We start from the raw sequence: 26948 nt of genomic DNA, 5'->3' as shown, positions 1-26948 counted from the left end.
TATACCCAAAAGAGGATCAAGTACACAATAAGGACATTTGTTCAACCCTGTTTGTAACAGTCTTATTTGTAATAGCCAGAAGCTGGAAACAGCCCAGATGCCCCTCAACTGAAGAATGGATGCAGAAACTGTGGTACATCTATACAATGGAGTATTACTCAGCAATGAAAAATAAGGAAATCATGAAATTTTCAGGTAAATGGTGGGACCTGGAAAGGATCATCCTGAGTGAGTTGTCCCAGAAGCAAAAAGACACACACGGTATATACTCACTCATATAGACATATAACATAGGACATACCCACTGAAACCTGTGCATCTAAAGAAACTAAGCAAGAGAGAAGACCCTAACTAAAACGGTCAATCCCCATCCTGAAAGGCAAAGAGGATGGACATCAGAAGAAGAAGAAAACAGGAAACAACCTAGGAACCTTCTACAGAGGGCTTCTGAAAGCCAGAAGAAGAAAACAGGAAACAAACTAGGAATCTACCACAGAGGGCCTCTGAAAGCCTCTGCCCTACAGACTATCAAAGCAGATGCTGAGCCTGATGGTCAATTGTTGGGCAAAGTGAATGGAATTTTATGTAAGAAGTGGGAAATAGTAAGAGCTGGAGAGGATAGGGTCTCCACAAGGAGAGCAACAGAACAAGAAAATTTGAACACAGGGAACTTCCCAGAGACTCATACTCCAACCAAGGACTATTCATGGAGATTACCTAGAACCCCTGCACAGATGTAGCCCGTGGCAGTTTAGTGTCCAAGTGGGTTACATAGTAATGGGAAGAGGGACTGCCTCTGACATAATCTGATTGGCCTGCTCTTTGATCACCTCTCCCTGAGTGGGGAGCAGCCTTACCAGGCCACAGTAGAGGACAATGCAGTCATTTTTGATGTGAACTGATAGACTAAGATCAGAAAGGAGAGGAGGACCTCCCCTATCAGTGGACTTGGGGAGTGGCATGCATGCAGAAAGGGGAGGGAGGGTGGGATTGGGAGAGGAGGGAGGGCTTATGGAGGGATACAAAATGAATAAAGTGTAATTAATAAAAAAAAGATCATGAGGGATGATGAAGCAAAACATCGGGTGATTAAATACATGTAAGTAGAAGAAAGGCCTAATTGTTGAGACACATTGTGCCTGCAAGAATATGGCAGCAGTAGATAAAAGACTGCATTGTGAATAGGGAACAATTAATGGCAAGGTCAATTGGTATATAACCACAAAATGCCATAATGCAACCCATTACTTTGTATAATAAATGTTAAAAAATTTTTTTCAAGAAGGCACTAGAAGATTATACATGGTTTGGTTACTACTATGATTTGTTACTGTAACAATTTAAAATATTGACATGAATCGGCCTCACCTGGAGACCTCATTTACAGGTTGCTGGACTGCAGAACTGCTGGTCATAATAGGCTCCTGGTTGACAACACAGTTCACCCAGGAACCAAATTTTGCAGAGCATTCATGCAACTATTTTTCTTTATTATTATTATTATATATTACTATTTATTCACTTTGTATCCCTGCTGTAACCCATTCCCTCCTCTCCTCCCAGTCACATCTTCCCTTCCTCTTCCCCCTCTAGGGCCCTTCCCTAGTCCACTGATAGGGGAGGTCCTCCTCTCCTACTATCTGATCCTACCCTATCAAATCTCATCAGAACTGTCTGGATCCTCTTTCTCTGTAGCCTAGTTAGGCCACCTCATCAGGGGGAAATAATCAGAGAGCCTGCCATTGAGTCCAGGTCAGAGACAGTACCTGCTCCCCTTACTAGAGAACCTACATGGAGTCGGAGCTCCCCATGGGCTGCATCTGAGCAGAATGTCCTCACCATGCATCCTTCTCCTCCTTGTGCTCCTCACCTTATTCTTATTCTCATTCTTATTCTTAGTCTCATTCTTATTATTATCACATTCTTATTCTTATTCTTTTCTATAAACCCCTTTCAGGAAGTGATTTAGACCTGATCATTAAAAAAAAAAAAAAACTGAGTGTACAGTAGAGAGGGCTAGGGAGATAGCTCAGTAGTTAAGAGCACTTGTTCTTACAGAGAACAGATTTGATCCCTAGCAACCAGGTAGTAGTTCACAACTATCCTTAACTACAGTTCCAGGAGATTCAACACCCTCTTCTGACCTCCCTCCAAGAACACCAGGGACATATATAAGGTACATAGACATACACAGACAGACATCCACATAAGATTAAAAAGATAGATAGATAGATAGATAGATAGATAGATAGATAGACAGACAGACAGACAGACAGACAGACAGACAGATAGATAGATAGATAGATAGATAGAGCTTTGAAAAAACAAACTCATAAGATAATAAGGCAAGTCAAGAACTCTGGAAACTGAGATGCATGTAATGGTTCTAGCATAGTTGATGGTTCTAAAGCTTAGCCAATGGTTCTAGCTGAAATTCTTCAGCGAGAACAGCCTGAACACTGAACTCCCATGTCTTGAAAAGAGGGCTCGAAGCTCGATTGATTAATTCACTTGAGAAGTCCTGGGCAAATGGGGTGTGTATGTTGTGATTGGTGGTTATTTAAGTACAATGACTAAACATCTCATTGTCCATAGATGAATGCATAGAGAAATGGAATTGAATTTCTTCTGGCTTGTTCTGGATTTCCTATATTAACCTTTTCTTATTTCCTATACCCTTTCATTTTGTGCGAAATTGCTTATTTTGTGTGTCATATTGAAGAAGGAAACCTGGAATATCACTTGCTAAAGACTGAAGTCAACAAAAATCTTTGAAATACAGAGAAATGAAGGCTGTGGTACTGCTAGGATTTCAGTATGGTACCAAGAAGTAGCCAACTTTGACCACAGAAAAGTCAAAATGGAGTTCAGGACTCATGGACAAACGACAGCCAAAAACAATGCAGGAAGAGAACTGAAGGAGATAAAATGTTCAACATTCATAGAAAGAGTACAAAAAGCATACTTAATGCAATAGAAAAATGCAGAGACTTTTTGCTATTACTTTGACCCTACATTATGTTGTATGGGTTATTTTATGATATGTTTTGCTCCCCGCCTGATCTGACCTGAATAACTGTTGAAATATATATCATATATGCTCATGTCTGTATGAATTAGATGTATTCTACTTACATAAACAAGTTGGCAGACTAATTATATAACACAGTTTCCAGCAGACGTATTTCTGTCTGCCTGTGATAGGCTGCACCTCCTACCATTCTAAATGTGGTACATGTACATTTTAATTGGAATAAATTACGTTTAATCTTATGCAAAGTACATTGAAACATGTGACAACGTTAAACATAAAGAGGAATGTAAAAGAAGAGATGGGGATAATTTTCTTTAAAAAAATACAATGCCCTGCTATGTTCAAATTCTCGAAGGCATTGGCAAATTTACTGAGAATACATAGATTTTTGCCTAAGGTTTGAATTTGATCTTTCTCAGGGGGCATTCTGAAGGTTCTAAGAGCAGAGGAGCAACAGGGTAGCATGTTCTAGAACCATGATGGAAAGGGTGTTCTCATGTTATCAGCCCACAAATGAGCCGCGTCAGACAGAAGATCAGGTGGGAGTTAGGAACTCAAAGCACAACATAGTGTTAAGTGTGCATATTCCATAGCAAATTGGTATGAGTGTGGCGTCAACATCGCCTTTTTCTCAATATAGTTCTGAGATATATCTAATGAGTCTTAATTACTCCTTACTATCACTTGGGAGGGAATTATGCCCACCACTATACAAATAATACACTGTAGTCTAACTCTTATATTATGAGAAGTATCTGTTCTCATGATAAATTATATGATCATCTAATCAAAGGAAAATCAAGAGAAACAGGCCTCAGCTGGGGCATTGTTGGCTCAGCTCAAAAAAAAAAAAAAAAAGCAACACAGACAGCACATGGTAATAGCAGACTCTTTCTTTCTTCCAAGCCTTGCTGTTGCCACTGATGGTATTTCCTCCCCCACTACACTTATGATGTAAGTTAGGGATGTAAATGAGACACCGATACCACACTGAGAAGCTCAGAACTCTCAGCTCTGCTCTGTTGTTTGTTAAGTCTCTGTTGGTTTTTCAATCATTTTTCAATTCTGATTTCCCACAGCTTTCCTCCCCGTGGTACTTCTGCCAGCTGCACAGCTGGGGAGAAATTACAATAGAGATTGTTGCAGCTATGCTCACAACTACGCACTGGAATTAGATGCCCCACTCTATAGGTCAAGGCTTCCAAGACAAATGGGAATGAAACATAGTGTACTTTGTCCTGTTGCAAAGGAGTGTGGTGGGGTGCAGTAGCCGCTAAGAGCATGAGATCTCCAGAGGTGTTCAGATCTCTGGGGAAAGAACATTCACTGGGCCGAAATACACACAAGGGCTTTGGACTTAATAAGCTGAGATACATTTCACTAGGATGTGACTTTAAATAATATATTTTTTAATAAGAAAGATAAAAAGAAATCTTACTGATTATCCAGTGCAATTGACTTACTTTATAATCTGTCCCCCCCAGAATGAATTAGGGGCTTAGAAAAAGCATATATTCACTCCCAGATGATGAAAATTTGGCTCTTGGTAGCCCCTGTGTTTTTAGAGTTCTTTTTAAATATTAGAAATAGCTCATATATAATATGTTAAAATTTAAGTAAAAACTATAACAAAAATCACTTATCCTACTCTTCCGAATACTTTATCCTTTTGCATAAAATTTGGTTAATTACTCTAAAGATAACTAATTATCTTTACTTTGTAAAAAAGCTCATGACCTTTTTACTTTAATTTAATTGTGCATATACACACCTAAAACTACATTTATATGGCATCTATAACGTATAGGGTACTACCAGCCCAAAATATATATAAAATACTAATCATGCTAAAAACTTTCTGATGACAAAGCTAGTTTTGTTACTGCTACTATAAGAAACATGGATCAATAGCTTTGTTAATTATGAGGAATGAGTTTAGGCAAAAATTCTAAAACCTTGGTGAAAGAATTCCAAGAGAATACACTAAGAAAGACCTTTGTATGGATGGACTGAAAGAGTCAGCAGTGGTAAAATGTGACCCACCACTCTCTATATTGAGTACATAAAGACCCACAATGCCAATGGTATTCGTTATGGAACTAGGAAAAAAAACAAACAATTAATTTCATGTGGAGCCACTCAAATACCTCAAAAGCCAAATTGGGCAAAGAAAAAAAAAACAAAAAAATTTCTCTATTTGGTATAAAAATATTCTAGAATACTTTAGTAATCAAATAGCATGGTATTACCATACAAAACAAACACAAAGGACAATGGACTAAATAGAGATTGCAGAAATAAACACAAATATCTATAGCCAATGAATTTTTAAGATATTAAAGAATGCTTAGAAAAATACTGATATTTTCAATAAGTGGTACTTGAAAATTTGAATATTCACACGTACAAGAATTAGATCTTCTTCTCTTGGTAGCTCCAAAAATCTATTCCATATCAATTTAAAACTTGAATGCAAAACCTTGACTATGAAAGTGTTAGTTGATCATCTGAGACATGGAAATGGGCAAGGATATTTTGAAGAAAACTATGAAATCACCAAAAACAAAAGCAAAAATATACGAGTAAATATTGCTACAAAGTAAAAGAAGCAAATGTCAGAGTGAGGATCAACCTACAGATGACGGGAATATTTACAAACTTGTAAGTCTGTATCAGTCACACACACATGCAAGTCTGAAAACTTAACAACAGCAAAAAAGCAATTATTTACTATAAGGCACATACCCCTTAATACATAGTCAAAAAGAAGGTATCAAATAGATACCACAAATATGAAAAAATGTTTACCATCAAAAAATCATTGAGAAAATGCAAATCACAAGCTGCAATGAGGCATCATTTTGCTCAAGTATAAGACTAGCACCAAGCAAACAAAAGATGACATATGACGATAAGAGAGAATAATATGAAGATTCATTTTAAACAGAACATAGGACTACTATATGACCCAGCAATCCAATTTCTGGGTATATTTCTAAAGGAAATGAAGTCTGTTTGTCAAAGAGACACTTATACTCCAAGTGTATCGAATCATTGTTCACAAACAACCAAGAAATGGAAACCACCCAGGCTCATTAACTGCAAATGGGTGAAGAAGACAAAGAACACAGACCCAATGGAAAACTATTCAACTATTAAACAAAACAACAAACAAACAAACAAAAAACAGATTCTTCCTTGTATGGCAACATGAATGAATTTGAAGCTCAGTTTGAAAGCTCATAGTGAAATAAGGCAGACAAAATAGGACGAACTATTTTCATTCATAAGTTGAAACTAAAACATCTCACAGAAACAAAGAACAGAGTTGAGATGTTATTATGGACTAGGATAAGCAGAGAATACAACGAAGGAAGAAACTTAGATAAGAGACAACCAAAAAATGTCAGCAATTAGTTTTTGTTTCCTAGAGCACAGCTGCATGAGCAAAACAAGAGTACGAACATTTTGAACACGTAGAATTTATTAATATTTGAAGAGATAGAATAATGTATTGTTGATATACATTGTACATATGAATTGAGTTGTTACTTCTATTTCATAAAGATGTACTGCTGTTTTAAATAAGAGATGCCATTTTGAATTGCAAACCAAAACCAAAGTAACAAAAATAGCGAACGCAGACATACACACACGCTCACAGAGCAAACACCCAGAGAACTGTGATAACACCGAAATTTCTTATATCATGACGTAAAAGTGGCTGATAGACAGAGAAGACAAAGAATAGGAGCTGTTCTGCGAATCTGGAAGGATTTCACTATAGGGTCAGGCCATGCTGTGGAGAGGTTTGCAATGAATTCTGAGGCAGCTAGATTCCGAGGACTCACTGATTCTGGTCTTGGAAGGGCAGAGACATTGCAGGTACCAGTACTCAAGTATGTGAAGTTCCAAAGAAACCCTATATATAAACAATTGCAATTTGATGAGATGAACAACCCTGCTGGTCACACCCTTATCAGAATTCAGGGCTCCCACGGTCCCCACACTTGTGCTTGGTTTTTGAGTTTCTCTTCCTTGAAGTAGAGAGTGTCTGAGGTTTTCGCACTCCTTTTAATTTTTTTGAAAATCTTCAAGGCCTGCATTCATAACCACACAACCTTTTACGATTTCCTGTTTGTGTGCTCAGGCCCTTGGTTTTCAGTCCATACTGTAGAAAGCATGAGGTCCACATGCTTACAGATAGCGCTAGAAAAATCGTTAAACATGCAGGCTTTTTCTTCAATAGAAGACATGGACACCAGTTCACCCAGAAAGCTGGCTAACCCGGTGAGCTTCTGTTATACAGCCCTCACCCAGATTCCCCAGATGCCTGAGCGCTGATTTTCAGTCACTGGCACCCATTCTTGTGGAAGAGTCACAGGTGCTTTGCAACATTCCTGTACGTCATAAGGGAGCTTTGTTGTGATAATAGTCACAAGAAAACTTTTTTTTCTAAAGTTTCATTGCTTTCAAATATGTAAAAAATAAACTGCCCAGGATCAGAGAGTCCTGAAGTTTGAAATGGCACTGGCTCCATCATGCTGAACTGAGTTTCCTTCTTACCTCTGCCAGATCATTTTCCTGCCAGCTGTGAGGCTTTGCAGGGGCCTCCTTCACATCCTACGTTTGTTTGTCCTGCTTCATCGGCAGCCTTCCCCCTACCATTGCTTCCAGGGATAACCGAGTCTATAGGAGAGTGATGTGTTGACCGTCGTTACCATCGTTGGTTTATCTTTCCATTATTATCGCCATCCTTTTAAATATTCCTAAAATATTTTTCTTAATCTTATTTTTCTAAAAATCATAAATCACTATATTAATCACTACACATACCATCTTGAATGAATTGTTTTTCCTTCTCAGTTTAGTATTCTTAACTTAGTAAAGCAATATAAACTTCATTTGGTTTAATACCTATTGTGTTTTAAGAATCCTAAACCATTTTGTGTCAGACAAGTTGTTTTGTACGGAGGTTTGGGAGCCCAGAAAAACATCCTGTAACTGACTTAGACACCAAGAATTTTAACACAGTTTGAGAGAAGCATGTCAGCAAAGGTTAGTGGAGTAGAATTGTTCCAGCTGCATAAAGATAGACCCCAAAGACCTATAGCTACAAACTGAATCTGTTCAAGGCTACTATCACTCTTTCAGCTGGAAACCTTAGTGAACCCAAGAGAACAGAGTAGAGAGTGCAAAAATTCCTATCATGTGCCAGCTGGGGCATGATTAAGAGGGCAAGGTGACATAAATGTCCCAGTTCCGGCCGTCAGGGAAGGAGACACACTGAGGCATGAAGTCAGTAGTATAGTAAATGCTTCACTATTCAAGGATGCACTGACCTACTTTCTAGGCAACCAAGGATGCTAGAGAGTAACAATTGGAAATGAGAGGCAGGGCGTGTTACCCTTTCACCTCCTCTGGTATCCTGGCTCTCCAGGGTGAAGCCACAGGTCACCTAGAGAGGACAGGCAGGTCTTTATATTCCGAGCCAGAGTCTCTGCTCTAGATGCTCTAGAACAATCAGTCTGCCACATCATAATTGTGACAGCTTTAATATCAACGCTCTTAATTACTGAGATGTGATTCATAAAACACAAAAGCCATCATGCTACATAGTGTGAAGTTCTTTTAGTATGTTCGCAAAGTTGCACAGTAATCACCACTTAGTCCAATTATTTTCATACCCTAGACCCAGTCATTCCAACTCTCTAGTCGGTCCTTGTTCTGTTCCTGGTAGCTACTGATTACTTAATATCTCTAAGGATTTTTTTAATGTTCAAGTAAATGGAGTAAAACAACATGGCCTCCTTTGTTATCTAGCTTCTTTCATTAACCATGTTTTAAAGGTTCATTAGTACAAACTCCTTCAACACTCCCCTGACAGTTCGAACATGTAGTTAAATTTGTGACTGCTGCAAGAAAATCTGCCATCCCCAAAATTCAAATGGAAGCACTGGGGAATCCAAGGCTTTAGATTTACTTGGGTTTTTTTTTTTTAAACAATCCTTGATATTCAAGGAGAATTGGTGTTCCCTGTCTCTTCCCGCTCCCTCCTCCCTCTCCCCACAAGGCACAAGAACAATGTTAATTGCTATCAGTATCCCCACATTCCCACTAGAGAACACTGATAGCTGTAAGAAGTAGGTCAAATGCATTATACTCCAGCCAAGCCTGTCCCAGTGTCCCAGTGACACCAGTTAGACCCTTTACTCAATGCACATCTGGTTGCGAATATTTGGATGAATTTTTCTTTACTTGAGCATGGAAAGTGTACATTTGCAGTACCCATGAGCTCTTCAGGAATTTTTTAAATAGAACAATCTTTAGAGACAAATGAAAGATGTGTTTGAAATTTGATATTGTCTCTGTTCCATCACATTTGTTTGAGACACATCGCATCTAATCACACATTGATATTGGGGCTAATGACATGATAATTAGCAAGAGAAATGTGCTGTGGTCAAACTGTCTGTTTTTAATTATTCCAAGGCACCGCACCATTGGCTGGCAATAGGCAGCAGTCTCCTGGAAGAGAGATGGCTTACACTTGCTGTTATCTGGATTATTACTCTCCTGAAACCTAGCATAGGAAATAACCCCAAAAGATCATATGTACTTACTGTCTCACAACTTGTAAGATAAGCCTTTTGGGTCTTAGGCAAAAGATTTTCAATGAGGTGAATGAGTAACAAATTGCAGTAGAATCCTAGATTCATTGAAGAAAGAACGAAGTGAGGGTGACAGGACTCTGTTCTATTGTAAACTGTGGAAACAGGGTATAGCTAGGAAAATCAATAAAGAGCTGTAAAAGAAAATGTTTACTGATAATTCCCATAAAAACACATTGGAGTCTGGGCTGTCCTATCACTAGGGCTACCCAAGGACAATTTTTCAAAAATGAAACAGATTTGCCCTTATGCTGTTTTCACTTAAAAAGCTGAGTAGTTTTAAATGATATATATGTTGAATGCTCTATATCATTTGAGACATACAAATGTATATTTATCCCCCAATCTTTGGTGGTAAGTCAACCTGGCCCCTTTTTAAAATAAGTCTGCCAAATAAAGCTATATTTTTGCATAATGCATCCATAATGCATTCTTCATACTTAAAGTTTTGGTATCATTAAAGTGGAGCAAGAATTTAACACGCTTGTGAAGCTATGAGAGTTCAGACTTACAGATTTTTAAATGTCAATTTTTCACACTGCCTTGCCAACCCTTATTTCAACAACAACTTTGGATGTGAGGGAAGCTGAGACTTATTGTAAATGCACCGTTTTAAAACACTCAGCTTTGGTATAAGTGTTGATTCTTTTCTCAAGGTGTTTTATCAGTGAGCTAAGTTAATTTGGACAATTAAAATCACAAACAAAATATGAAGCGGTTGGTAGAAATATAGCTGATAAGCATTCAGGAAAAAATTGAAATGTGTGAAACAATAAAGTTTCCCCAATATTTAGTGGATTAGGCATATTGATCATTATTATTTTGAGAAGGAATGAAGATCACTGCTTAGCATGGTAGGAGAAATAAAAAGAATGTTGCCAGAAAGCTCTTCCTGTAACCAGGAACAAGAACAGACTGAAGTATTATTACACAAGCAAGGCAAAAAAAAATATTTTAAGATCAGTAATCTCACAATTGTGAGTCCCAGATGACAGACACTGAACTACAGAATTTAAACTTCCCTGTTGGGCTTGGGTTTTTCTTTTTTGCGATTATAAGATCCCTTGTTTTTTCCTCATAGAATAAGAAATTATAAAATTTATTTTGGAATTTAAAAAGCCTGCAGTTAAGGTAACATTGGACTTTCAAATAGATCTTGGACTTTTAAGCATTAAAAAAAAATTAAAGACAATCGGACTATATTTTATTTTGTGATTAACATGGAATCTTGAACACAGTAATAAAAGAGACGTAGCTTAATGTGATGCTTTTGTGTGTCAGAGTTGACAAGGGATACAGTGTCATAGTTTTCATCAAATTGACACAAAGCTGGACACACATGGGAAGGGGAAGTGGGACCTGGGGAATCGCCTCCATCAGATGACACCATGCACATGGCAATGGGGCCCTTTCTTGTTCACTGATTGTTGTGGGAGATTCCAGGCCACTGTTGGCAGTGTCATCTCTAGGCAGGCTAACTTTGGCTAAGTAAGAAAAGGAGCTGATCTAACTAGTGGTTATCTAGAAGCTTCATCCCTCCTGACAAGCATTCGTGGTACCAGAAGGTATTCTGCACAGTCCTGGGGCAGAAAGGTAATAATCAACATCACCCAGCTACAAACCTGTGACCTCCTATGGTGACCTACCTTCAGAATATACTGGTGAAAGGACAGCACAAGTGTTATGAGAGTAACTTTCTGCTTGGATTTAAGACCCGCTCCATGATAAATCTATACCTTGGTCACCTGCTAAAGTGACCAAGAGCTTAAGGCTAGATAGATTGTGGACCTAAGGGAAAACCTACTACTATTATTTTGCTAAAGGAGCATAGCAATAAAATGACTCATAATGACATACTGCTACACCCATAGATCAATGCCTTACTCACTGCACACCAGAGGAGGTTTTTCTTGTAGTAAATGGAAAATAACAAAGAGACCAGAACTAGACAATGTTCAAAGAGTGAGGTAGTTAAGAGTATCCAATCCTAAGTGTGATGTCTTCATCAAAGCCCTCCTCTCAAGGCTCAGGAATCTATGCAGAAGAGGAAGGTATTGTGAGAGGCAGAGGTGGTCAATTAGTGTATGGAAACAGTTTCTTCCAGACACACATGAATTCACAGAGACTGTGACAGCATGCACAAAGTCTGCACAGGTTTAAGCCAGAGTGCATTTCAGCATTGAAAGGCAGAAGTGGACAAGGGGTCCTATCACTAACCAAGAACTATCTACAATTGACCCACTGGCAAAGGGAAATCAATGGTCTTAATGAAGTGTCACTGGGTATAACAACCAAACTCCAGAGCACGCTACACCCTGGAATAGTTGGCCAATAAAAATGAACTCAATGGTATTTTGTTTTGACGTTTTTTTTTTCTTTTTTTTTTTTTTTGTTTTTTTTTTTTTTTTTTTTTTTTTGGTCTGATTGGTCTCTTACCTATTTGTTTTGATTGTCATGGGGCGGGGAGGAAGGTGCTTCTTGCTTTTTTGTTTTAGTTTTTTTGAGAGAGGGAGAAGCAAGAGAGGAGGGGGAAGAAAGAACATAAAATCGGGTCCAAAGAGTGGTGTGGAGGATCTGAGAGGACTTGGAGGGATGCAAAAATGATCAAAATAGTATTTGTAAAAGAATTAATAATACTAAACATAGAATTCCTTTCTGATCTGATAATTCTACCTCAGGTTGAAAGGAGGGTCTCAGAGCGCTATATATATATAGTTATGTTCATATCAATATAATGCCACATCTCTAAAACATGAGAGAACACAGAAAAAAAGAAAAGAAGGAAGGAAAAAAGAAAGAATAAAAGGAAGGAAAAAGAAAGGAAGAAAATAAGAAGGAAGGAAAGGAGGGGAAAGAGAAGGGAAAGAAAAAGAGAAAAGAAAAAAGAAATTTAGCTGATCAAGCCATGAAGAGCAAACCAGTGAGGAATATTACTCCATGGCTTCTGTTTCAGTGTCTGTTACCAGGTTCCTGCCTTGAACTCCTCCTACCCTGGCTTTCCTTGATGATTGGCTGTAACTTGTAATGTAAACCTTTTCCTTCTCGGTTGTTTTCAGGCAGTATATTTTCTCAAAGAAACAGAACCCAAACTATGACAAGCAATCTCAAAAATAACTAAAAATTTTCACTGTCTTTTCTTTTCTCAAAGTTTAGTAAATCTATTGTTAGAAACATAAGAGTTGATAGCAGAGGTTTGGGGTTGAAATGACTGTATGAGAAAGGATAGTCAAGTTATCGTTGGACATAGTAACTCAGATTCAGTGGAAAGAATGGGACATGACTGATGAGATCATAGTCACTCTGAGAACTCTATCACGGCCATAAAAGCCACTCTGCTATTGTGGCTCTGAGACTGCTCATGCTTCTCGATGATCACGTGTAACCAGAGGCTTCTCCATTTTACAGTGATGGTGCAAGATCAAGATAGAATGGAGGCAGCATCAGCAGCCTAACTGCTTAATCTAATGTGAGGACCTGAGATCCTTAGAAGATCTGATTCTGAAGTTAATTTTTTAAAAAAATATGATACCAAGTGATGAGTACTCAGGCTAGATTTTCTATAATCCTTCCAGAGCCACAAAATATAAGAAGTGATAGCTACTGCACTATATACATTTACCACCAGAATTACTAATATGGGCCATTTGGCATATTGACATTGCTTAAAAGAGAAGCCTGAAAAGGTTTCCTATCAGAGGGGAAAGATGAGATACAGTAACATAGCGCTATCCTTTCAATCCTATTGGCTTCTTGTAGTTTAATGAGAAGTAACTTTGATACAGTTCGTTGTAGTACTTTTTAGTTAAAGCCACCATCTCAACTGTATCTTGTCTATTTTTTTTTCTCCATAACTCAGCATCATTCCTATGATGCTTCAAATGTGACGATCCAGGGGTGAGAACACAAGGAGCTATAATAACAGACTTCTACCTTTCCGACATATGAAATCTATCTGAAATAACATTCAGTTCTTCTACCAAGAAAGCGCTGTGGGCTTTCTGAGACTAGAAGCTTGATTTGAAATCAAAGCTGGGTATCTGAAATGAGAAGCAGCAGTGCTTTGCATTTTGTCCTAAGTGGGGCTTTCCTGAACCACAAAAGAAAATTAAAACTACAAAATTAAGCAAAATGGGAGGGGAAATTGTTTTAAATGGTTTTAAAATGATTTAAAATTTTTACAACTATTTTTCTCCTGGAGAGTGCTCAGTTTGTAGCTCCATTAAAATATTACTGACATAAATATATTTCAATTTTCCATTAGATATTTTATCTTCCATTTGAAACATGAATTTATTTGGGATGAAGGAACAGTATTCGGGCTAATGAGCTAGAAGAGTCTAGATAACTGCCAGAGCTACTCACAGATGTAAAATGCTGAGAAAATGAAAGCATGTTTATCTTTATAGAGTCTTCCAGTGACAGACAGCTTTGCATCAAAGTGGAAGGCAGGGTGCAAATTTCTAGCTCAGCAGCCTGACAGGAGAGCAACTGGCTCTGGAGTCCTTTGTAATATCAAAGGTACTTATCTGCCTGGCAGGTGGGCTCCTTATTTAGATTCAAACTGCCACTGTAACCTGGTCCTCCCCATACCTGAGAGTAGGCTATGCATTCATTATACGTCTACATTCGGAATTCAGAGGATTCTTGGACCCAGCTAAATTAACACATTCTCCAGAACAGCCACACACAGAGGCTCCTCATCAAGTTCTATTGATCAGAAGACACCTCTTACATGCTTTCAGGACATTTAATTGCTCTGCAGCAATAGACTTTCCAAGTTTTTTGTTCCATTTGTTTCCAGTTTCTCGCTGCTGTCAAAATAAGCATACTATTTATCGGTGGCTGGTCCAACAAACAACCCAAGCCCCTTGAATGAGATCCTTTTATCACTCGGATGCCTAATCGCAGAATTGATTTCTAATGAAGAAATTTGGATTACAAATTCTTGACTTCAAGTGCAATGTCCAGGGCGTTTGAGGATTCCTAGCAATAAGAATAGTTTTAATGGAATATTAGTTTCTAGAAGCTCACCCCCACCCCCCATCCCCCCACCCCCCTACCCCCACATACACACACACCACACATACGAAATCTTGGCTATAGTGTTTTTTTAATCATCAACTGAACAACCACATAATTAAGAAATATCACAAATATCTAACAAGACAGCAAATACAGACATAGAAATGCATAATTTTTTTCTCTTAAAAACAATTTTATACAGAAAAGCAATGGACTTGGTTAAATTCAGCTTTATTCGCTATAAAGTGTGTGAGATGTTAGTGCTTTACAGACTTCTATTTGAGCCAATATTTCACCCTGGGCTCCTGTGGAGCAGATCAAACTGAAACAACCTCACCTCTGCTCTGTGCCTTAAAGTTACACAGCATTCTAAACTGGAGCGTTTTTCAAAACAAAAACAAAAGGCCAGCAAATTCACATTAGCCTATCAGAAGGGACCTAACTTACCCGAGAGGCCATAAACTAGTTCCTGTAAGAAAGTCACCTCTAAAATGACCTATTAACTCTCCATCTCTACTCCTCAGAGCTCTTTTCCCTGCCTGTAAAGACAGGATCTTCTGCTCAGTTCATTGGAATAATCGTTCTAGTTTTATAGGATGGGGCATTCCTCAATTCTAAATCACAAAGCAAAATTTAAAAAAAATTATTTAAGTTAAGCTTCTTATAATTTTATCTCAAATTCAAAGGCTAATATTTTTGTGGATTTTCAGCTGCATCTTTTCTATGCAGTTTGAAGTGTATGTCATTCCAAACAAATTAATATCATTAATTTGAATTACCGTTTACTATGTGTTGTGGTCCAATTTCTTCTGCTTTGTTAAAATACCTTAGTTTCTGTATTTAATTTAAAAAAAAAAACCTATGGCATTTGAGGTCTAAGAATAATGGGATTGACATCCACTGGGTATGTCACAACAAAAAAGATGGTATGATGGTCAAAGGTTTGTGAGCAGAAGAGATGAAAAAATGAGATCATAAGCCAGACACCAAGAAGGTCCATGTGGCCTGTTATCAAGTTTCCTTCAGAAGGACTAATCCTTCCTGATAAACCAGCATCACCATTTTTGAGGCCATGGCTAAGGCCTCATGGCTAACCCCTAGTCCTTCATATTACTTTTCCGTTGGCCAAACTTCTACCCCATGAAACATTGGGACTCAAATTATATCAGAGCATAGAACTAGTCAGGAAGCTAGTGTAAAATGCAGAAATGTTGTCTAGAAAAATAGCACAGAGCTTTTCCTCAACCTTAATTAAGCTCAAGAATCCAACATTTCATTTGCCTTCTTCTGAACGATTCTTGAAGCCTCCCAAATATGCACAAAATTCCAAAATCCTGACTCATTATCATGCTATATTACTCTTAAATACTGAATTTTTAACACAATGCTGTTGCTATACTACAAAGGACATGAGAATATCCTCTGATTTCTCTTTTAATGATTGCCATTTTGTTTAAGAAAAAAGAAGTCATTATTCTTAAAACAGTATTGGTTAGTATGACCTGGAGAGGACAGGAGCTCCACAAGGACCAAATATATATGGGCACAGGGGTCTTTTATGAGACTGTATCTCCAACCAATGACCATGTATAGATATAACCTAGAACCCCTGCTCAGATGTAGCTCATGGTAGCTCAGTATCCAAGTGGATACACTAGTAAGGGGAACAGGGACTATTTCTGACATGAACTCAATGGCTAGCTCTTTAACCTCCCCCTCCTCTGAGGGAGGAGCAAGCCTGCTAGGCCACAGAGGAGGACTTTGCAGCCAGTCATGAAGATACCTGATAAATCAGGGTCAGATGAAAGGGGAGGAGGTCCTCCCCTATCAGTGGATTTGGAAAGGGACAAGGAGGAGATGAGGGAGGGAGGGTGGGATTGGGAGGGAATGAGGTAACGGGATACAGCTGGGATACAAAGTTAAACTGTAACTAATATTAAAAAATAAAAGAAGAAATAAAATAAAACAGTATTGAGTGCTGGAATCCTTATGGAAGATGAGGGAGATAGAAAGACCTGGAGGGAACAGGAACTCCACAAGGAGAACAACAGAGCCAAAATACCTAGGCCCAAGGGGGACTGCAGAGAATGATACTCCAACTAAGGACCATGCTTGCAGAAAGCTTAGACCCCCTCTTCAAAGGAAGCCCATTGGCTGCTCAGTTTCCAAGTGGGTTCCCTAGTAAAGGGTACAAGGGCTCTCTCTGACATGAACTCAGTGGTTGGCTCTTTGATCACCTCCCCGTGGGAGGTGCAGCCTTGCCAGGCCAAGAGGAGAGCCTTGGTAAGACCTGATAAGCTAGGGTCAGATAGAAGGGGAAGAGGTTCTCCCCTATCAGGGGACTATGGAAAGGGCATAGTGGGGAGAAGAGGGAGAGTGGGTGGGACTGGGAAGAGATGAGGGAGGGAGGCTGCAGCGGGGATACAAAGTGAATAAATTGTAATAGATAAGTATAGAAACAAATTAAATTTAAAAAAGTATTGAGGACTACCTTTACAATGTATTGGTAGTATCTTGTCCTTACATCCTCTTTCTACTAAAAAGCTAAAAAAAAAAAAAAATACAGGAGACAATTTAAAATATATGTGTTTGTTACATATTTTAGAATAGTCAAGAGAATGTAACCATTTCCACTACAGAATATTTTGTTGCAGAAGTAATAGATAAACTAGTGTTGATGAAATATGATGAAACTTATGATGTATAAATAACATTTACTCTGGGTACCTCATTTTGGATGAGACAAAAGAGAGTCATAGACATGAACTGATTGGCCTGCTCTTTAATTATCTCCCCCTGAGAGGGAAGCAGCATTACCAGGACACAGAAGACAATGCAGCCACTCTTAATGAGACCTAATTGACTAGGATCAGAAAGAAGGAAAAGAAGTCCTCCCCTATCAGTGGACTTGGGGAGGGGCATGCATGCAGAGGGTGGAGGAAGGGAGAGACTGGGACAGGAGGAGGGAGGGAACCACAGGGGGGATACAAAGTGAATAAAGTGTAATTAATAAAGAAAAAAAACAGAAAAAAAAGAGAGTCACAGAAACAATAAATATTTCATGTAATGCTAAACCCACTTTGGTCAGCTATGTGAAAAAAAATAAGCCATGTGACCCATATTTGTCACTGAATTTTTCATTTACTTACTCCTAATTATGTTGCTCTTGCATAAAATAACTGCTGAGGTTACAAATGTTATGGAATAAAGCAATAGTTATTGGTATTTCAAACATTTATACAGATGTCAAATAGGAAATAATTCACTTAGATAGTATAATCACATTTCCAATTCATCAATATGCAGCTCTAGACAGTAACATTAACAGTAGCTTTTCTAGCTCCCTTCTAGGTTGACTGTACAATTAATAAACCTCAACCAATATGGAAATTAATGTCATCAAAATCAAACAATGTAGAATTATTAAAATACTTGAGTAGTATTCTCTCTAGTCCCCTGCAGGGATATAATTTCTGTTAAATCAACTGCATGGGCCGCCTCCTGTGTGAGCGAGTTTAATAATAGTGTAAAAGCCAACATATCGCCATCTGCTTAGCATTATGTACTCCTATATTTGGCTACAGTTGCTACCTGGCTGAACAAGAGTGTAACGGTGTATAGATTTAACACCCTTATCTATCAAATTGTATAGTTTCTCAATGTTTCTCAATGTTACCGGTCACAGAGTCCCAGACGTACGTTTCATTGCTCATCACATTGTTCACACATTTGTACCATTTTCTATCTACATCTATACTGAACAAATCGATGAATATTCTGTACTGGTCATCTGTATAATGGCAACATATAACAAAGCAGGAAGCAATAATGTTATGCTTTTCTAACTCATAATTCTGTGTAGCAATGGGAACCGATCCCGATGAAGCTGAATCTGATTGACACTGCTCACAGGTTTAGGTCAACTCCCTGGTTCCTTCTTCTCTGTAGATCAAGGACCTTCTGAAACATGCTCTTCTTTTCGGGGAATAGCAGAATATCCCTAGAAGCTCCACAGACAAATCGCCCCCCCCCCCAGTAAAACAGTATCTTCTGTGATGACATGACCAAGCCCGTGATCAATGGAGAAGCAAAACAACCCTTACAGTCAACAAATGAAGGATTCACGTTCTATAAAAACGTATGTTAATTGAAAATTTCAGTAATTCTGAGTTGGTTTACCAAAGTAACCATTATAGCTTATCATGTCTCATTTATTTTGACTGGAATTTAGCCTACTCTGTTTTCCTGCAATTTGGCTCCCAGTTCCCCTAGAAATAAATGTATTTTGCCCTACATAAAATGTTCTATTTTATAATTGAGATAAGTTTCCATTTGAATGTCCCCAAAGTCTTTAGAAATTTCTCCATCAGTTCATTGTCCAATATCCCTAGAAACAAATGAGTTTGTTAGCATGCAATTCATAATACAAAAAATAATTGTCAATTCTAGTGAATCACTCACTATCAACACTCTAATTTCCGCAGTCATCCATAAGTAGCTATAGAAAATAAATGATAAATTATACTGGTTTTAAATTTTTCTTGTGCTGGGATCTAACTTAACTCTGTACTTTCTATGTTTAAGTTTTAAAGTCTTTAAATTCAAAACCAATAATAGATGGAAAACTACAGTGATTATAAAATAGAACGTAAACCCCAACAATTTCTGTTATAATCCAAAAATATTGATAATTTTATAATGTTCTCTTTAAATTTGACTCATCAATTGGCTTCAATATTAACAATAGAATTTTTTACATATTTGCCCTTTCACTACTAAAAGTTGCACTTTTGCAGCCTAAAATTGCTTTGGAATGAAATCCGTTTCCTCTAATGTTGTTCCAAGTTTGGCTACATTTCCCTGTGTATATGTATGGAGGAGGAGGTGTGGCCCATCGACCATCTAGCCAAGTAGATTACCACTGAGTCCTGCTTCACTCTGTATCTTCTCAAAAAATATAGGCGAGCTTCACCTCTATCTAAAACGCCTCTGATGACAGCTACCTGGTCCATCATAGGCAGACACGCTGACACTCATTGTGATCCCTGGTTTGCTTATATTCATAAGTACGTATCATAACATGGATTTCTTACCTCATTTTCCAAGGTGTTTTTTTTTCTCTTTGTGTGTTACATTACGTTAAAAACTTCTTAATTAGTCTTTCCTCATTATTCTGTTTACTTTCGATTTATATGGATTGCACCAGGCACTTAATACACGCATTTATTGTAACAATAACCTGAAAAGTTGAAGTTAAATAAAGCTTCCGCCCTCCTACACAGCAAGAACTATGGCATCTTGTATCTATGCTGCCTTTCCTCATTTTTCCTTATAATTATAGAGTACTTTTTTCTGTTTATTTTCTTTTTATTTTTCTTGAAAATATATACATTAGTACATTGTATTTACATAATTTAAAGGCTTCCCTCTCCTACCTCCAAATAGTGTTTATATTTCCATGAGAATAACAAGCTACTTCCTTAATTTTATAATTTCTTTCTTTTCAATATGGGATTTTTTATTGTTCCCAAAGACATCCCAAATCATACTTCTAATTCAGGATCTTGTTTTTGGAGCTGGGTAACTTAGGTCTTATTCATCAGTCTGCTACACTGTTCCCTTTTCAGATGCATAGATATCATGCAAAAACATTCTGATATCCTTGTTTTTAACTTTTGTGACTTGCTGAATTAGAGCCACTGAATATATGATTTCCTTTGAGGATCAATTCATCCTTCCATTCATCCTTTGTCTCTCAAGCCCATCCTTGTTTGGGCTTGAGAGACAAAATAAGCAACACCTGTCCCTCTGAACCCTGCAGATGTACTTTCCACCCAAGAAATTTCAGATTTCAATCAAATACCCATTCTCCTGGATAACGACGTTGATGGGGAAGCGAGCGTACACAGACCTCATCTTGTATCGGAAGCCCAGTGTTACACCCTTGATCACATTCTGAACGTGACTGCACGGTTCTGACCGTAGCCAGTTCCTTTCTGTTACCCCACCATTTGTCAACCTGGAACCTCCTCTTTTTCTTCCAAGAAGACTCAGCCTTACATTGATGTGATTGAAGTCCCTCCGCAGGGTTCCCCAGGACCCTTCACAATGACCATGTGTCCCTTCAGAGTGATGTTGACATTTTCTGGTATGTCCACAGTCTGATTGCTGAGAATGGTCTTCATTCTCACAGTAGATGGGGGAGGGGAGGAACCAGCAATTTAATAATTTCATTGGCAATGCAGTACTTTAATATGCAATTTTATACTTAAGACTATCAATGAAACATTAAAAAATATGATTCACCTTTTAAAATCAATTCTTTTTCATCATTAATCCTTGATCGATATTGCAAATTTGTTCTTCTCTTTGAAGTGTTAAGGTCATCTATTTTACAGTCAGTGTGCATGAGATTAAACACAAAATTATCTGAGATTGGTGAGCTTTATTAAACATACCTTCTAGACAACAATTAAAGAAAGGAAGACTCTAAGAGAGACTTGGGGAGGGTTGCATGGGAGATACTGGATAAAAGGGAGGGGAGGGAAAACGATGCAATTTTATTATAATTTCAAAATTAAAGCAATCATTATTTTTAAATAAAACACATTCTCTACCTGACCAGCAGTGTCCAAGATGTCTAAATAAGCAGGCTCGTTGTCAATCCTCACCTGGGTTTTATAAGCATCTTCTGGAAAACATAGGAAAAAGGTTTTGTTTATGTTTGTCCCACAGAAAAGCTGTGTTTAAATTTGAAATTTTGTAAAAAGACATTTCATCTAAGTTACTAGCTGGTATGCTGTTTAAATAAAACATGAAGAGAGCAACATATATAACATAGGTGATAGTGAAACCTGCAAATGTCTTAGAATACAACACAAGGAATGCTGGGAGAGGTGTCACACAGCTCTCATCCCAGCACTGTGAAAGACAGAGGCAGGTGGGTCTCTGTGAGTTTGAGGCCTGTCTGGTCTAGGTAGGTAGTTTCAGGCCAGCCAGGGATAATGAGATAGTTCAATGGTTAAGAGTCTTTGTTCTTCCAGTGCCCTGAGATGGCCCATAGCCATCTGTAACTCCAGTACCAGGTCTCTGATGCCCTCTTCTGACTTCTATAGGCACCAGGAACACACATAGTACGCCTACATTCATGTAAGCAAATCATTCTACACATACAAATAAAATAAATATGTCTAAAAAAAAAGACAAAAAGCAAAAGCACACATGGAACAGCATCATGGATTTGGCCATGTTCCTTCATATGTTACCATAGACACAGGCCACAACATTCATTAGAGACGCCTTTAACTTTCTGATAGTCATAGCTGAGAAGATAGTTTTGGTATTTCCTGAGAGAAGGAAGGCAGAAGGCATCACATTTTCAATACAGGAAATACTGAGTATGTATGTCCATTGACCATTAAGTAAGGACAACTAATACGTGTTTGCCAGGATCTGGAGCTCTGGACAGGCCTCTGAATCTCTTCCTTTCTTTACATCATGTATGTTCTTATGGTGCCTAACCATCACACATATTGCAGCCTAGTTAAACCAAGTGTAGCATTGGTTTAATGCCCTCTGGCAGCTGCTCAACTCAACACATGGGTTCCCAAAGTTCATATTTTGCCTTGTTCACTGTGCATATTGCAAAGAAGGGGCCAAGAGATCTATTGTCAAAAGCTTTTCTTAGAGTGTCTCTTCGGAGACATAGATAATTACCATGCTGTTGTTTTTGAACCACACTTGGACAAATGAGTTATTTTACAATATCTTCATTCATAAAGTAGAAATGATCAACCACAGGAGATGCTTTTGCTGATGTGCATGCGGGAAACCTCCCATAAATTATAAGCTTGTTTGATCTGGGAGATAGAAAGACACACATGTGCACACAGAAACACACATGTGTGATGTGCACTGACATAGAAGCATACAGACAGAACCCGAAACACGCTCAATATACTAGGTATCATAAGAATTTTCCAGCTTTTCAAAATTACTCTCTTTTCAGCCACTGATGTCTCTCTCATAAGGAGAGCATCTGTGAAATTACAGTCTATTTTTACATCTGGAGGGTGCATAGGGTTTATTCTTCAGTTTCCTGATAGAGAAATAGTTAACTCGGAGGAAGGTTCCATGAGGTGAGGATCACAGGTGAGCCTCCAATCTCATGTTTGTTTATTTAAGTGAAAAAGCCGGGGAACAGCCTCCTGAGGTTGAGGTGCTGAGTAACCCAGGCTGGGGCGCTCTGTGGGAGGAGCCAGCACCTGGGACACTCATCAAACAGAAGCCTCTCTTGAGATCAGAAAACCTCTTCAGTAAAAATAGGTGGGAACAAGCTGGAAATTAAAATCGGGCCACAGAGCCAAGACTTTATTTCTCTGTTTTTTTGTTTGTTTGTTTGTTTTTGTTTTTTTTTTTTAAGACATGCCCATACATGTATACATTCTAGTGTGGGAAATCTGGGTCACCTTCCTGGCCTGAATAAAAGCTAATCCTTTTCATTTCCCCTCTATAAACAATCCTGCTTTCAGTTCCCATTTATCCACTCCCATTGAGGCTGCCCATGCAGAAACATACTGTCAGAAACACTCTGTTGAATGCATATAAACACTCCCAAACTCCCACCATCTGCCTACGGTGCCTATCCTGAAGTGAGCTCATTTATCTTCCCAAGCAAAAGGCTAAATGTACACAGAGCTTCTTCAGGCAGAAAGGATCACAGCTGCATGCTACATTCTTTGAAAAAACAAAAAGAAAAAGAAAAAAAGACTGCATTCATGGAGACACCAACCACCTTAAAAGTCATCTCAAAATGTGGATATTTAACATAAGACCACAGTATCTCCTCTGCGCTCTGCTTCTACCACAGAATCTTACAAACTAAAACAATAAAGGCCGATATTAAAGCTTTTAATCTATCACAATATATGTATGCTGTGTTGGTCAGCCACTTACCTTGTTTGTAAGATATAAATAACATAATTAAATACATAAATTACAAGCTCTTACAAGGCTCAACATAGTAGCACATGTCATAATGCATTGGAAACAAAGAAGCACAATTTAGTCAAGACATATCATACTGTAAATTTTTAGCCAAACTATAAGAAATGTAAATCATATCTACTATTTCTGATTGTACATATATAAATGCATATTTACCGAGCAGAAGATCATACAGGATTTAACAAGATATGCTTTCCAATAATCCTCAAGTATACTGTTTTGATCAATTTAAAAAGCATAAAGTATTTTGGAAAATATTCCCATAAAATGCATATTTATTTAAGTAACTTAAAATATTTTAATTGTAAATATTGAGGTGATTTAGATCTATACAGTATGGAATTAAAAAACACAAGGAAATGTTAATTGATTTTTTTTTCTTTTGATATAGGGTTTCTCTTTAACCTTGACTGGCCCGGACTTATTCTGTAGACCAGGCTAGCCTCAAACACAGAGATCCACCTGCCTCTGCCTCCCTGAGTGCTAGGATTACAGGTGTGTGCCATTGCAGCTAGCTGTGCTATTGAATATTTATTACATGGTTTTAAAATATTATAATACTTGACTGTTTCTTACATGATTTACTGCTCAAACCAAATTATATAGTTGATAATATTTCACGGAACCTTTCTTCTGTAACTTTGAGCCACTGTATGTCTTCAAAGTAGCAACTGTTAACCCAATATTTTTAAAAGGCAATAAATAATACGAAGACTTAACTAAGGTATATCAAGATCTTTCTCGGAGGTCATCCTCCATAAATCTTATCTGTTGTTCATATGAGGGCATGTGTGAGCATAAGCATGTGATGTGCGCACCCATATATACACACAAAGCAGAAATACTTGGAAATGGACAATACAGACTCTTCTGATTAAACCCAGCAGATTCAATATGGATAGGAATCTGCATTTGGGTCAATATGCTTATCAAGCATGGATTCTGGTGCACATCTGAGTATCTAGTGTTAATATTTAGGCACGTGCATCTGAGTTGCCTAGCAACCGATGATGTCATCATGTGTTGCTGGCCAGATGGCCACACCTGGCAGGCATGGTTACATTGTTCCTTAAGAGGATCACCCCACCTACTTTGTTTCTCTCTTGCTCTCTCTTGGCCTCTCTTACCTTCTTGTCCTCTCCCCTTTCTCTGTCAGGGCACCCCCCTCTCTATTCCCCCCTATCATATCCTGCTCTCTCCTCTCCCTCTCTTCATCTCCGTCTAATAAGCCCCTTTCACATAAAATCTGCTGTGTGCCTCATCATTATTTAATTTGTCCCAACATCTATTGTGCAAACTCTGATGGGCACAATGTTTAACTGTATTGAAATGTAAGTTATAAGTTGTGCCTAGTCACATGGAGTTTAAAATTTGAGGGGAATGAATTAAAGTAAGCAGCCAGTTATACTACCCCTTGCTAAGTGTTCTGTGAAAAATTTGCTTAGGAATAACTTCATTTAGACAGAAAGCAAAGAGCACTGGTGGGATCCACTGTTGAGCCTGGCTTGGCCCTCAAAGGATTCACATAGGAAAGAGAAAGGCTGAAGCTTCAGGAGGAGACAGGGAAAATTATTTAAACTCTGATGTAACCCCTATCCTGAAAAATAAATACTCAGTGAAATATCCAGAATATTTAAGGTTATTGGCTGTAAAAAGGGTTTTGAAACAAGCTTAGTTTCATTTGCAAAATGAATAGTGATGAGAAAGGACACCCCTCTCCACCAATAAAAAGAACCAAAAAATCTGGACACAGGGGTATTTTCTGAGACTGATACTCCAACCAAGGACCATGCATGGAGATAAGCTAGAACCCCTGCACAGATGTAGCCCATGGCAGCTCAGTCTCCAAGTGGGTTCCCTAGTAATGGGAACAGGGACTGACTCTGACATGAACTCAGTGGCTAGCTCTTTGATCACCTCCTCCTGATGCAGGACCAGCCTTACCAGGCCACGGAGTAAGACAATGCCGCCAATCCTGATGAGACCTGATAGGCTAGGGTCAAAGGGAAGGTGAGGAGGACTTTCCCTATCAGTGGACCGGGGAGGAACATGGGAGGAGAAGGAAGAGAGGGTGGGATTGGGAAAGGATGAGAGAGGGGGCTACAGATGGGATACAAAATGAATAAACTGCAATTAATAAAAAATAATAATAATTAAAAAAAAAAGGCTGAGGCAACACTGTCACAAAGGTCTGGGCCTTGAGCTCTCACAGCAACTCTGAAAAAGTTTGGGTTGTTTACCCACGTTGTAGCACTGAGGATGGAATCAGGTTTATTTAGATCTGTGAGAATTGTATTTGAGGTGCACACCAGCTGAAACGTCTTCCCTAAACATAGAGATGGGTTCTTGTAAGCGAAGTTGAAGACACCAAGATCCACCTGCTGATAGCATGAAGATGCCCTGATGATGCCAGTGTAGTAGACTGCCACACATCCACAGGGTCTGCCAACAGTCTTCCTTCTGTAGATGGAAGATTTGATGTCGTTCCCCTGTTGCTTCTCTGTACTTGACACTAACATCAGGCTCAATGTGCTAGCACCATCCCCTGAGGCTGAAGGACTCTGCCTGGGAATGTGCAGAAGTCTACTAGTGGGGAATATTCCGAACCAAGACTTCTCCCACCAAAGGCAAAATGAGACTGTTAATCTTTATAAAAACTGATTTTCAGATGTTTTCTAAGACAAAATGGGCTTAAATACAGACTATTCCTTCATAGAAATGATCTTTCTAACATATGCAACTTAATTTCCAATAAAATTGCAGGTGAGGTAAAATATTGATAAATTATTAACCATAAACATCTTATCCTAAGATTACTCTTGCACAAGATCAGCTGTCAAAAGAGAATGTAGAATGCAACCTAGAGGGAAATGTTCAAGGGGGATGAGAGACGTGGATGGGAAAGGGCCAGAAGTGAATGCAAAAGGCCTTGAATGCAGAACCAGTGGCCTAGTCAGTGAACAAAGGAGGTAGAAAGAGTACATAGACACCAAGAGCTGAGAGGATTCATGTTGAGAGCAGCATCCTGAAGGGCTTTGTTCAAGGGGAGAAGGCAGAAGGGAGTGGGTCACTCGATTCCTTTTAGTTTTCTTCTCAATCAGAGAACTGAAGTGATTTTGTGTCCCAATGCCTACCAGAATAATAGCAACAGAACATTATAAATATACACCAAAATTAAATTTAACATAGAAAAACATGGCTTCAGCAACTCCATA

The 26948-nt window shown here is 38.4% G+C and overlaps 1 protein-coding gene across 4 annotated transcripts in view; it reads right to left on the bottom strand.

The window, feature by feature from the left end:
• Positions 1 to 26948, bottom strand: part of Rit2 (Ras like without CAAX 2) — a 337828-nt gene that overhangs the window by 199969 nt on the left and 110911 nt on the right. The window contains exon 3 of one of the 4 annotated variants that reach the window (XM_060377524.1): positions 21399 to 21415. In XM_060377524.1, coding sequence (XP_060233507.1) covers positions 21399 to 21415 — 17 coding nt within the window. Of the gene's footprint in view, positions 1 to 21344; positions 21419 to 26948 lie in introns of all 4 variants that reach the window. The other 3 variants (XM_060377523.1, XM_060377522.1, XM_060377521.1) reach the window with 3 other exon arrangements.

This window comes from Meriones unguiculatus, chromosome 2 (genome assembly GCF_030254825.1).
Source record: "Meriones unguiculatus strain TT.TT164.6M chromosome 2, Bangor_MerUng_6.1, whole genome shotgun sequence".
NCBI classification, from domain to species: Eukaryota; Metazoa; Chordata; class Mammalia; order Rodentia; family Muridae; genus Meriones; species Meriones unguiculatus.
The sequence above is the reverse complement of the archived record's forward strand: the minus strand, read 5'-3'. Positions and strand labels throughout refer to the sequence as shown.